At 33.7% G+C, this 13,409-nt stretch overlaps 1 protein-coding gene across 1 annotated transcript in view; it reads right to left on the reverse strand.

Annotated features, from left to right (window-relative positions):
* Positions 1-13,409, reverse strand: part of gart (phosphoribosylglycinamide formyltransferase) — a 32,455-nt gene that overhangs the window by 8,013 nt on the left and 11,033 nt on the right. Inside the window, exons 7-12 of the mRNA XM_073842706.1 lie at positions 9,350-9,475; positions 9,126-9,213; positions 8,634-8,719; positions 6,968-7,136; positions 4,929-5,163; positions 3,244-3,390 (exon numbers count right to left, since the gene is read on the reverse strand). Of these exons, the coding sequence (XP_073698807.1) occupies positions 3,244-3,390; positions 4,929-5,163; positions 6,968-7,136; positions 8,634-8,719; positions 9,126-9,213; positions 9,350-9,475 (851 nt within the window). The remainder of the gene's footprint in view (positions 1-3,243; positions 3,391-4,928; positions 5,164-6,967; positions 7,137-8,633; positions 8,720-9,125; positions 9,214-9,349; positions 9,476-13,409) is intronic.

The raw sequence follows: 13,409 nt of genomic DNA on the forward strand, positions 1-13,409 counted from the left end.
TAATTATAACTATATTATTACCAAAAAATAATAAATAAATGATAATAATACATATATAAAAAAGTAAATCTACAAAAAAGGAAATTAAAATTAAAGCTGAAACTGAAAATGAAAAATTAAAAGTGCAAAGTGAAAATATGAAAAGCCAATTAAACATATTAATAAATATTATAAAAGTACTGGACATAAATAAAAATCAAAAGAAGATATTAAAGGGATTTTCTTTTTTACATTGGAAACAAAATAAGTACTAAAAAGACTAAAACAAAAAACGCAAAAATACTAAAAATGATATTAAAATTAAAATTGAATGTGAAAATGCAAATATGTGAAAAAGTGAAAATCAGAAATTTCCAGAAAAATAACATCAAATAAAACAAATGAATAAAAATGACAAAAGAAAATAATTATACAAACATTTAATTATTATTTTGCATTGTTTCTTTGTCGCATGGTGTAATTAGCTTCAAAATTTGCAAATAAATGAATAAATAATTCATTTTTAGGAGTCATGTTTAGCACACTAAACGGTATATGTGACCCTGGACCACAAAACCAGTCATAAGGTTAAATTTTACAAAACTGAGATATCTACATCATATGAAAGCTCAATAAATAAGCTTTCTGTTGATATATGGTTTGTTAGGATAGGACAATATTTGGCCGAGATACATCTATTTGAAAATCTGGAATCTGAGGGTGCAAAAAAATAAAAATACTGAGAAAATCACCTTTAAAGTTGTCCAAATTAAGTTCTTAACAATGCAAATTACTAATCAAAAATGACATTTTGATATATTTATAGTAGGAATTTTACAAAAAAATCTTCATGGAACATGATCTTTACTTAATTTCCTAATGATTTTTGGCATGAAAGAAAAATCAATAATTTTGACCCATACAATGTATTTTTGGCTATTGCTACAAATATACCCCAGCGACTTAAGACTGGTTTTGTGGTCCAGGGTCACATATTTGTTTAATATTTGTTGCTTAAATCTGTGACATGATAAACATGAAACGACAAGCAAAATAGTGAAATGACTGTTTTTCTGACCCACTAAACTCTCCTCTCGTGCCATGAACGGGTTTGAAAGCGCAACGACTGTTGATTGCGTGTGATTTTGTTTTTGTGTAGTTTGAGTGATGAGCTGAAATGACTGTGTGCTAATCGACGGCATGTTGATTGATGCTATAAACTGAGAAAACTCCTGTGAGAAAAAAAACACAGGTTTGCAGAAGTAAACAAGATTAAATCAGCCATCAATCATCAAATCATGAGAAAATACCAGCAGTTACAGTCATGGACAAAATTGTTGGCACCCTTGGTAAATATGGGCAAAGAAGGCTGTAAAAATAAATCTGCGTTGTTTCTCCAGTTGATCTTTAGTCAAAAAAAATCTGCAAAATTCAAACATTTCATTAAAAATAAAAAATAAATTAAGTGGGGGGAATATAATATTATGAAATAAATGGTTTTCTCTAATACACCCTGGCCATAATTATTGGCACCCTTGTATTCAAATCTTTCTGCAACTTCCATTTGCATGAAAAACAGCTCTGATTTTTTCCCCCTTCATGCCTGATGAGGCTTGAGAATATGTGACCCTGGACCTCAAAACCAGTCATAAGGTTAAATTTTACAAAACTGAGATATAAACATCATATGAAAGCTCAATAAATAAGCTTTCTATTGATGTATAGTTTGTTAGGATAAGACCGAGATACATCTATTTGAAAATCTGGAATCTAAGGGTGCAAAAAATCAAAATACTGAGAAAATCACCTTTAAAGTTGTCCAAATTAAGTTCTTAACAATGCATATTACTAATCAAAAATTACATTTGGATAGGTTTACAGTAGGAATTTTACAAAAAATCTTAATGTAACATAATCTTTACTTAATTTCCTAATGATTTTTGGCATAAAAGAAAAATCTAAAATTTTGACCCATGCAATGTATTTTTGGCTATTGCTACAAATATACCCCAGCGACTTAAGACTGCTTTTGTGGTCCAGGGTCACATATATGGCAAGTGATTTTAGACTATTCCTCCATACAGAATTTCTCCAGATCCTTCAAATGTTGGTGCTCACTCTTCTTCAGTTTATCCCACTCATTTTCCATAGGATTCAGGTCAGGGAATTGGGATGGTTATAGCAGAATCTTGATTTTGTGTTCAGTGACCAGTTTTTGTGTTGATTTTGATGTTTGTTTTGAATCAATGTGGTGATGGAAGATCTAACCATGACCCATTATAATATTTCTAACTGAGCAAGTCAGTTTTACCTTTTTGTATCTGTTGGTATTTGATATAAAACATGATGGCATGTATCTGAACAAGATGTCTAGGACCTTTGGTGTAAAATTAGGTCCACAAAAAAGAACTGGTGATGTATTTAAATGTGGACATGTTATCCCTGTGTGCACCAAACCTTTAATGTGTTCTAGCTCCAAAAAAAAAAAAAAAATCTCATTTCATATGGCAATAAAAGCCAATCCTGGCTGAAGTTCCAGTATGGTAAATTAATATGGTGGAGTTTGTTTTTGCATGAGAGCAGATGATTTGTTTCTTGAACAGTGTCTGTTGTGATGGAGGTGCAGTTTTCCTTTATTTTTTATATTTTTTCTGACACTAAAATTCAACTGATTTCTGCAATTTTCCATCTGTGATCTCTGAAGAGTATTTGGACACTTAAATTGTTCTCTTTGCTGCACATTAAGACAATATTGACACACATCATGTTTCAAGCTGATTTTTAACATCTCCAGTCCATTAAAACTACTTCATTATTTCCCTGATGTTGGAAATGAGAATATTTAATGTTGTAAGTATTTTCTTAAAGCCACTTTGCATTGTGTAAAGATCAACAATCTTTTGCTGTACATCAGAAGTATATTCTTTTGGTTTTAATATTTATTCATCTGTGCACCAAGACGTCATGACTGGACAACATCATGTTTCCAGTCACCTTGGTGTGCTAAGAAATTGGAAATTTCAATGGAAATATATTTAGGAGATAATTTACTCATAAGAATTTCTAAGGGTGCCAATAATTGTGGCCAGGGTATATTTGAGAAAAAACATTTTTTCATAAAGTTATGTTCCACCTCACTTTAAATTGTTTAACTTTAATGAAATGTTTGAATTTTGCAGAATTTTTGACTAAAAGAGCTAAAGGAGAAACAATGCAGATTTATTTTTACAGCCTTCTTTGCCCATATTTACCAAGGGTGCCAACAATTTTGTCCACGACTGTATAAAACCCTGAACTGAAAGATGAGAGGACCGACCTGGACGAGCCGTGGCTTTGGCCAGAGGTTTGATCAGATCCACCAGTCTGTTCCCCGCTGCGATGTCCACACCGCTGTCTTTATACGTCAGTCCTCTGAAACACACACAACTAAAAACAATCACTAAAAAAATTGAAATAAAGCTGATAAAATAGATGCATAATTTAAACCTAAAATCTTAAATTATAAATGTATAATTTATTTAGAATTTTATTTTTAAATGATAAAGGTTGAAGAACTAAATTTACTTAAAAAAAATAAAAATAAACGCTAAGTAAAAATATTTGAAAATACAATAAAAATTATGAGTTGTTAATTAAAACATAAATTATTAAAACTACAATTGGAATATAAAAAAGTATTAAATAATAATGTTACATAAAAATATTAGTAATTAAAAAAAATAGTATATAAACAATTATTATATATTGAAGTATTAAATATATTAGTAATTAAAATGAAATCCAAGAATATAAAAATAAAAAATATGAATAAATGTACTAAATAAAATATTAGTAATTATAATTAAAAATCTGCATGTAAACGACTATTAAATATTAATAAAGTAGAAAACCAAGAAATAAAGAATAAAGAAAAACCAAGTATTCAAAAATTAAAATATTAAATAAAAAGTAATAATTAATGAAAAAAATTGCATATACAAATAAAAGTATTATATGTTCATAAGTATTAAATAAAAAACAAATAAAAATATTAGTAATTAAAATGAACTATGAGAATATAAACATAAGTATTAAATATTAATAAATTATTAAATGAAATGTTAATAACTAAAAATAGCAACTAAAAAGAAAAACAAGTAAACAAAAAAGTACTAAATTTTGATAAAAACAAATTGTAAGTAAAATTACAAAATGAGCATATTAAATAAATGTATTAAATATGCTCATTTTTGTAATTTTACTTACAAATTTTTTTTTTGTTAAAAGTACTAAATATTGTTAAAATAAAAATACTAGTAAGAAAATTAATGAGCATATTGCAAGTATTAATAACTATTAAATACAAATATAAGTACTTAAAATAAAAAATGAGCACATAGACGAGTAATAAATATTAATAAAGTATTTAAAAATATTAGTAACTAAAAAGAAAAACAAGTATACACAAATAAAAATACTGAGTTTTACTGAAATATAACAAAAATATTAGTAATTAAAATGAAAAAAATGAGCATATAAAAAAGTATTAAACATCAATAAGGAATTGCACAAAAATATTAGTAATTAAAATGAAATATAGCATATAAAAATAAAAATATTCAAAGTTAATAAATAGGAAATAAAACAGTGAATACTATAATAAACATGCACATATGTATACTATATACTAAAATAACACTGCCACAATTTTACAGCGGTTGCTATGCAGTTGCTAGGGTAGGGTGTTCTAAGTGGTTCTAAATAGTTGTGGTTGATGTAAACAAACTCCTATCTCTAAACCACAGCAGTAATAGACAACACTACTAAAGGAAGCCAGAATCCTGTATTTGTTTATTTACTGTGTTTATTAGAAATACATTTAGTACATCAGCATTCAAACACACAGTTAGTTTAGTGTTCAGCTGTGTCCTCCAGGGTTAACAGGTTAGTGTTAGTTAGCGCTCACACACCTGCTGCAGGTGAGGTAAGCGATGGCGCGGTGGCCGATGTCGCGGCGGTAAACAGCATCAGGAAAGCTGATGGCCGTCACTCCTTCATTAGCGCTGCGTAACGCGATCTCAAGAGTGGGCCGGACCGCCGTCACCGTCAAGACACGCCCACCGCTGGTGATAACTCCGCCCCCTTCCTTCAGGGCAGTGCCCGCGTGAAACACCTGAATGCCCATCTCTGACACCTGAGACAAACCTGAGGAAACAGCAAATGGTAATATTGTAAACTTGTATTTAATTATATATTTAGGGGCCAAGCACCAAAGGTGTGAAGGCACCTATTGAAACTGTTGGCATTCTTATTCTTATTCTTTTATTTCGTTTTCTGCTCTTGAGTGCATGACAGCCCAGTGAAATTTGGCACACTGATAGAGGACAGTATCAACATTAACCATACCAAATTTGAAGTCTCTAACTCAAACTCTCTAGCGCCACCGTAAGGTTTATTTTTTTCTACTTTTAATTGTCTGAAAAACCTACTTTTTCGAACTCGCTCTAGACAGTTTGTCTGATTTTCGCCAAAATTGGCTCAGATCACCTTGAGACCATGCTGGCAAAAAGTTATTGAATTCAAGTTGATTAGTCAAACCGCTCTCGAATAACTCACAAATGAATTTCTTCGAAAAGCATGCAAAAACGGATGTGAGGCTATATCTTCACAACGGTTTGGCAAAATCAGACCAAACTTGGTGTGTGTTATGAAAAGCATGACCTGAGGCTACCAGCAGTATTTCGGTACAGTGCCACCTAGTGGTCAGGAGATATGGAAATTTGCTATTTTTGTTCATAACTTCTCAATGATTGGCAAAAATCTCAAAACCGGTCTCATTCGATTTGGAGGAGCATGCCGGATTTTCCCATGTCAGCCATTTTGGATGCCTGGCATTTTGAATTTTGTCATTAAATGCTATATAAACACATTGACTTATTATTACAAAACTCAGGACTAAGTTTGACAGTACTCAAAGTTTGGTGGCAGAAATTTTGAAAAAATGCTAATAGCTTTTGATGAAAATGGCTTATTGTAATGAAAGTGATCTCAAAATATTCCTTGGGACATGCCGAGAACATTGATACCAAAATCAATGGCCAAACTTCCTGTCTGCCATTTTGATTAATGGCGGAAACCTACTTTTTTAAACTCCTCCTAGACAATTGGTCCAATTTTTTAACTTAACTTGCAAAGCTGTAAAGCTTTGAGATATTTGCCCCAAATTTTGCATGTGGCATTGTCACCTCACACTGATCACACCACATCAATTTGGTAACAGCGCCACCTACTGGTCAAAAGTAATAAACCATTCATTAACCATTAGTTATGAAATTTCCCCCCCAAAAAAGCAAATAACTGTAGATTGCATTAGCCTACTGTAATGAAACTGGTCTCAAAATATTCCTTTGGTCATGCTGACAACATGGATACCAATCATACCATAGTGGGCCTAACTTCCTGTCTGCCAAATTGATTTATGTTGAAAACCTACTTTTTGGAACTCGTCCTAGACTGTTGGTCCGATTTCACCAAAATTGAGTCAGATCATCTTCAGACTGTGCTGACAAGAAGTTATGGATTCATGTTGATAGATGAAACCGTTTTCGCACAGTGCTGCTACAAATTTTAGGCTTGATGCCAAAAAGACTCTGAGGCTTTATCTCTGCAAAGCTTTGACATAAAGACACCAAACTTTGTGTGTGCCTTTGTCACCTCACACTAAACACACCACATCGATTTGATAACAGCGCCACCTGTTGGTCAATAGTGATAAACCATTAAATCATTTTACTAGCAGTTCTACAACAACTATGATTGCTCTTTTAATATATCTGTTTGAAAAGTACACTGAGACTCTTATTTTGAAATGTATATGCTTTACCTCCAGCTGCTCATTCGTGAGACTTTCATTATACATTTAAGAGTTTGTATGACCTTAAAATTGGTAAACGTGAATTTAAGAAGTTTTAAGGATGCTTATAGAGATATATATTTCATGTAAAAGTACCTGTGATTTCCAGACCCTTCTTATATGAGGCTGGATATCCTCCGCTGGCCATGACCACAGTGACGGCCGCACTGTCCTGCAGCCACTGCACCGGAAAGGAGCTCAGCTCTGCCTGCAGTGTCTTCTTCAACACCTCATACAAATCAGACTTCAGCAATGGCATCAGGACCTGAGAGAGACACCGGCAATCACAACAAGAGCTTTGTGAGATGAGCAGAGCCACATTAAAGCTGCTATTCACTGATTATCTTCTCAAGTGAACTGTGAACTTGAGAACTGATCCGGATCACTGAGTCCCATTCCAGAAGTAAATCAATGAATGAATCCTTCATTGAATTGGTTCATTAAAATGAACCAGCAGATTTGAATCACTCCATCTGATCTTATTTCATTGCTGCAGACTTCAAAAACTGAAAAGATTTCAAACAAACTGGATTATAAAAAATATTTTCAACATATGTGACCCTGGACCACAAAACCAGTCTTAAGTCGCTGGGGTATATTTGTAGCAATAGCCAAAAATACATTGTATGGGTCAAAATTATTGATTTTTCTTTTATGTCAAAAATCATTAGGAAATTAAGTAAAGATCATGTTACATTAAGACTTTTTGTAAAATTCCTACTGTAAACCTATCAAAATGTAATTTTTGATTAGTAATATGCATTGTTAAGAACTTAATTTGGACAACTTTAAAGGTGATTTTCTCAGTATTTTGATTTTTTGCACCCTTAGGTTCCAGATTTTCAAATAGATGTATCTCGGTCTTATCCTAACAAACTATACATCAATAGAAAGCTTATTTATTGAGCTTTCACATGATGTATACATCTCAGTTTTGTAAAATTTAACCTTATGACTGGTTTTGTGGTCCAGGGTCACATATAAACTTTTTTTTATTTAACATTTATATTTTTTGAATTTGTAATATTTAATATTTAGGAGCAATTATAATATTTAAATATAATACATAATGTTGGATATTTGTTAACACACACACACAAATACACATTAAATATAACTATAATTATTGTTAGAGTACATTATTAAATAATATTTTATATTTATAATTTTTTACACATGCATATAATAAAACAAGTAATTATAATAATATTTTAAACGTAATATTTCAGATTTCTTGATTAAATTTAAAAATAAACAAACAAAAAAGGATTGTAGTAATTGTTAGAATATATTATTGTAAAACATTACATATTAATATAAACTATTGCATAACATTATTTTGTTTATTACTTATTATTATTTTTATTTGCTTGGTGTTTCGATGGATGGATGGATGGATGGATGGATAATAAATGATTCTTGTATTAATTCTAATAATTTTTTCATTATTTATTTAGTTATTTAATTCATTCGTGCTTGGTGTTTGAACAAAAAAAAAACATTTTCAACCATTTGAAAACATCATTACATAAATAATTTGGTTTCCCACCGATGAACAAAATTCACAACTGAGAAAGTAAATGACTGAACTGTTTGACTGAATCCCTTTAATCGAGTTGTTTACTTGTACAGCATGTTATTAAAAACCAGTAGCTGTGTATTATTTTCTGAACATATTTCATCCGGTATGAATTCGCCTCAAGGATCAACATGTCTTAACCAGGCATTATCGCAACAACAGGATGATTTCCCCAGATCTCACCTGACACTCGGGGTCACCGAAGCGGCAATTGAACTCCAGAACCTTCGGCCCCTCTTTAGTCAACATCAGTCCTGCGTATAAAACACCTGAGAAAGAAGAAGAGCAATGCCTCACTGATAAAAATAATGATTTTTTATCAGGTTTTCGTGTTTATTCGCTGGAATACGTCACAGATTACATTCACACATCAATCACTCACACAGTTCATTCCCTTCTGTGGAAGAAACACTGAGGATGCTCTTCCTATACAATTAGAGAAACTGATGACATAAATGTGTGTCTGCCCTATTGAACGACCTCTGAAGACATGAAATTTATTGAATGAGACATGTGGACTGCTGTTTTCATAGTTTTATGGCACTTGTTTACTAAAATTACCTGGAAAGTCTTTACAATATTGTTCCACAGAGGAGGTTTTATAAGGTTAACCTGAGGTAAAGTGCACGAGTAGTTTGTTTGTCAGACTTTTTTGTTTTGTTTAGTCAGTCTCACCCACATACGGCGTTCCCTCCTCTCTCATGCCATCAACCGTTTTCTGCAGAACTGATTTCTGGATCTCTTTTAGCACTTCATCTGACACCTAAACACACACATCATTCACACTTTAATAATGCCACCAAAACACAGAGCTCTATGAAATAGTTTTTTTACCATTAAAATCCCACAGTATTTATATAAATTTGATTTATCTATGAGGTGTATGGAGATGTGTTGACCTGAGGCGTGGGGCAGTAGGCGCCCATCCCGCCCGTGTTTGGCCCCTGGTCTCCATCCAGCAGCCGCTTGTGATCTTGAGCCGGTGGCATCGGTGACACTGTGATGCCGTCACTGAAACACAAACACTGAGAACACACAGGATGCTTAGCGCTATCTGATCACCTGAGACACACGTGAACACCAGAAACAAAGTCCCTTTAAGGCAAGCAAAGAACTTGTACTGACAAGAAGTGAAAGTCAAAAGAACGTTCCATTGCAACAGCGGCGCCCAGCAGCAGCCATACGCTTCCGCTATTTTGGGGTGAAAGCGACTCGGCAGTCCACTAACTTCATGCTGTTGCTATGGCAAATATCAGCTGCTTTGTTTAAAGGTGCCATAGAAAGCATTGAGAGAATATTTTAAATTGTTCTCTGATATGTACATAGAAGGTATATGGCATAGGAAAGGGCAAAAAATCTCCAGACATGGTTTTACAGGTCCATCTAAAATACTAGTATTGGCCCCTAGAATGAAATGCTCCGTTTTTGCCTTATTTGGAAGCTTCATGAATATTAATGAGCTCTGCTCTGATTGGCTGTTTCACAGCTCAACTCAATAGCTCACACATGGATAAAAATATATATACAATTAGGAGCTCTCGCCACTTTTAATATGCGGTTTGTTGAATCTGCCGTTTTGAATCGACGACAATTTAGTCCGATTACTGTGATGCATGTGCTCTGTGTAAAGTTGCAATGCAGAGGGAGTGCTTCCTACCACACAAGTTGAGCTGCTTCTCAGTGATTCTCAAGATCATTCGCCATCATCAGCGCAGTAATCTCTCTGTTTATGTGGTAAGTGAAATCCTATGTATTGCAATGTAACAGACTAGCGCTAGCATAAAGCTAACCGTGTCCCTTGAGTTAGTGATGATTGGGCGATGCAAATGTTGGAGGCGTAACTATTAACGATCTCGGGAAAGTTTCGTAACAGACCTGTTATGTTGGAATTTACCTAATTTTCGGATGTCTTTTGCAAACACTAGATTTATATAAGGAGGAGGAAACGATGGTGTTTGATGGTATGTCATATGTCCATGTACTGAACTGTTATTATTTAACTATGCCAAGGTAAATTCAGTTTTCCATTCTATGGCACCTTTAAAAAAAACTTACATTAAAGCTAAAATACACAACCTGAGTCATGACAACATTAATTTTTTGTTTTTGGTAACACTTTATTTTACGGTTTCTTAAAGGGGTACTTCACCCAAAAATGAAAATTTGATGCATTTGCGTATTTTACACCAGAGCGCTCAGGACAGATGGACGTGGCTGTGTATCAAAGGTAAAAAATGATATAAATACTGTTCAGTTTCTCACAAAAAACGATCGTTTCGTGTCTTAGGACATCAATGTATCGTCACGAGTCGTAGGGTGTAATTTGGATTTGTCTGTGCATGTTTTTGTTACTTTTAAAGGTTTGGTGCCCATCCACTTCCATTATATGACTGGCAGACTGCACCGGTTTGAGGTAAAAATCTTTGTTTGTGTTTTTCTGAGGAAACAAAGTCACCTACATCTTGGATGCCCTGAGGTAAGCAGATAAACATCACATTTTCATTTTTGGGTGAACTATCCCTTTAACTAGTTGCTTATTACCATGCATATTACTAGAATATTAGCCATTTATTAGTACTAATTAAGCACTTATTAATGCCTTATTCTACATCCCTAATCCTACCCAATACCTAAACTTATTAATAAGCAGCTTAACTATTAATAAGCAACCATTTAGGAATTTATTGTGGGAAAAAGTCGTAGCTAATAGTTAATAAGTGTTCCCTATTCTAAAGTGTTACCTTGTTTTTTTTTTTTTACTCCTTTCCGTTTATTTCTTACGAATTTTTGTATTATACAAAAATTTTACGTACCCTAACCTTTAAAAATCTTTGCTCTCTAGCATTATAAACGCAGAACTAATACTAGGGATGTCCGGATCAGGTTTTATTGCCCTCGAGTCCGAGTCATTTGATTCTGAGTATCTGCCGATACCGAGTCCCGATCCGATACTTCTATAATACATAAAAAAAGAAAAAAGAAAAGCGAAGAAACAGATCCAGGATGTTCCTTATTTTTTATTTAATTCACCTTATTTTAACATTCAACGTTCGACTGTTACATTGCCCTTCATTTTGACGGACAGGGTCGTAAAAATTCCTTCATAGTTCCTCATCACCCGTCATTTTAATTTTCATATTATAATTATAACACATTTAATTGCATTTTTTTTTCACGTTTTAATTTTTAATATGTTGAAGAGAACGTGTTCAACACACACCCCGCAGTGACATTGATTTTAATATTTTCTCATTTTAATGAGCAATATTGATCAGTAAATCCCAGTCGAACTTTTAGTCTATGCTGTTTTCAGTCGATGACTAACAAGTACATAGTGCGCCTCCCATCCAATAAATCACAATAAAACAAAGTCTCAAATTTTAAATTTAATTTCATTAGGAAATTCAAGCAATAAATACCGCTTTGGCGCTCTTTAATGTGGCATGATAGATCGCTGTAGCTTCTTAGTACTACTGCGCCTGTGCGTAATCAAACGCTTAGCAAAAGGCAAAAGATTAGTAACAACTGCGTTTTAGTTCTTGAGCAAGTGCTCTGTTGCCACACTGGAGTGCACTCGCCCCCAACTGGACAGGGTGGGAATTACAGCTAATAATTACACTAGATCACCCTCTGTGGAATCTGTCAAAGTGACAAACGGCCTTCAGATTTTTCCGTCATCGCAACAAAAATTCCGTCAATGACGGAAAGTTTTCGGGTTAAGGTGACCTATGATATATACATATATATCCGGGTCCTGATCGGGAGGTAATGTCCGATTCCGAAAAAATCGAGTCTGAAACCACGGGATCGGGCCCGATTTCCGATCACGTGATCGGATCGGGACATCCCTAACTAATACCAACATATATAATTAATTTAAGGACATGCATCAGAAAGTTGGGAATGTTAGACAATAAATATATAACAGGAATATAACAGCTTCACAGTAAACTGTTTTTGCAGTATTGTCTTATATTAATGCCCGTTAAAGCATGACTAAAAACTCCAAAATTATTTAATTATTTAGTTATGAAAGACACAGCAATACATCATGTTCTATAAGATCATCATATTTGTAGTGTGTTCCATGGGTTTAACACGTACAATATAACGTATAAATACAAAATACATTTCAGACCTATAAAAGTTAATAATATTAGTAATAGTAAATGCATAAAGTTGCATAAAATAAAAATACAGCAGGCTGCCTCAAATGTAATGGTTGGATTCGACAATTGATAACATGAAACATATATGATAATACAAAACAACTTTTACTGTAGTAGTCATAACATTTACTGATGACTTAATTTGAGAAATTGTCTATTGCGCTTCTGAATTGGCTGTGAGATTCGCCAATTTTGGGTGCCTAAGATGTGACAGATTCTGATCCGTAAAATAAATCTAACAGTGTAGAGTTTCTTTTTGCACTTTTTCGTGTCACACACTACCTCCCTGCAGTCATTACGTTCTTTTATTTCCACTTTGATTTCTCTTTCGTTGTCATTCTGTCTGCTTCTGTGCTGTTGTCCAGTTGGAATTTTCACCCCAGAATGGCGGCCGCGCTACCGAAGCGCCACCTAGGGACTGTTACCATAAAAGCATCGGAGTTTCGCCTCTTGGTATTCTATACTTAACCAAGTATAGTATAGAATACTCGTGAATGCATGTGCAGCTCCTATCTGTTTGAATGGGGAAACATCAAATTCTCCAAAACTGTTCACCAAGCTTACGATTAAATTTCATATTTTAAATCTCCAAAGAAATCCAACAAGAACTGCCTCACAAATATGGTTCCTTGTGCTCCAACAGCGTTAAAAAACGCTTATTTTTCCGGCTAAATGAGCCAGTGCGCATACGCAGTACTGAGCGCACGACTCAGAGCGCCAACTGTTTCTATGGCAACCGGGACTTCAAACGGCAGCTGCAGTGACGCGCTGACTTTACTAATCAACCATT

This window comes from Garra rufa, chromosome 6 (assembly GCF_049309525.1).
Source record: "Garra rufa chromosome 6, GarRuf1.0, whole genome shotgun sequence".
Lineage (NCBI taxonomy): Eukaryota > Metazoa > Chordata > Actinopteri > Cypriniformes > Cyprinidae > Garra > Garra rufa.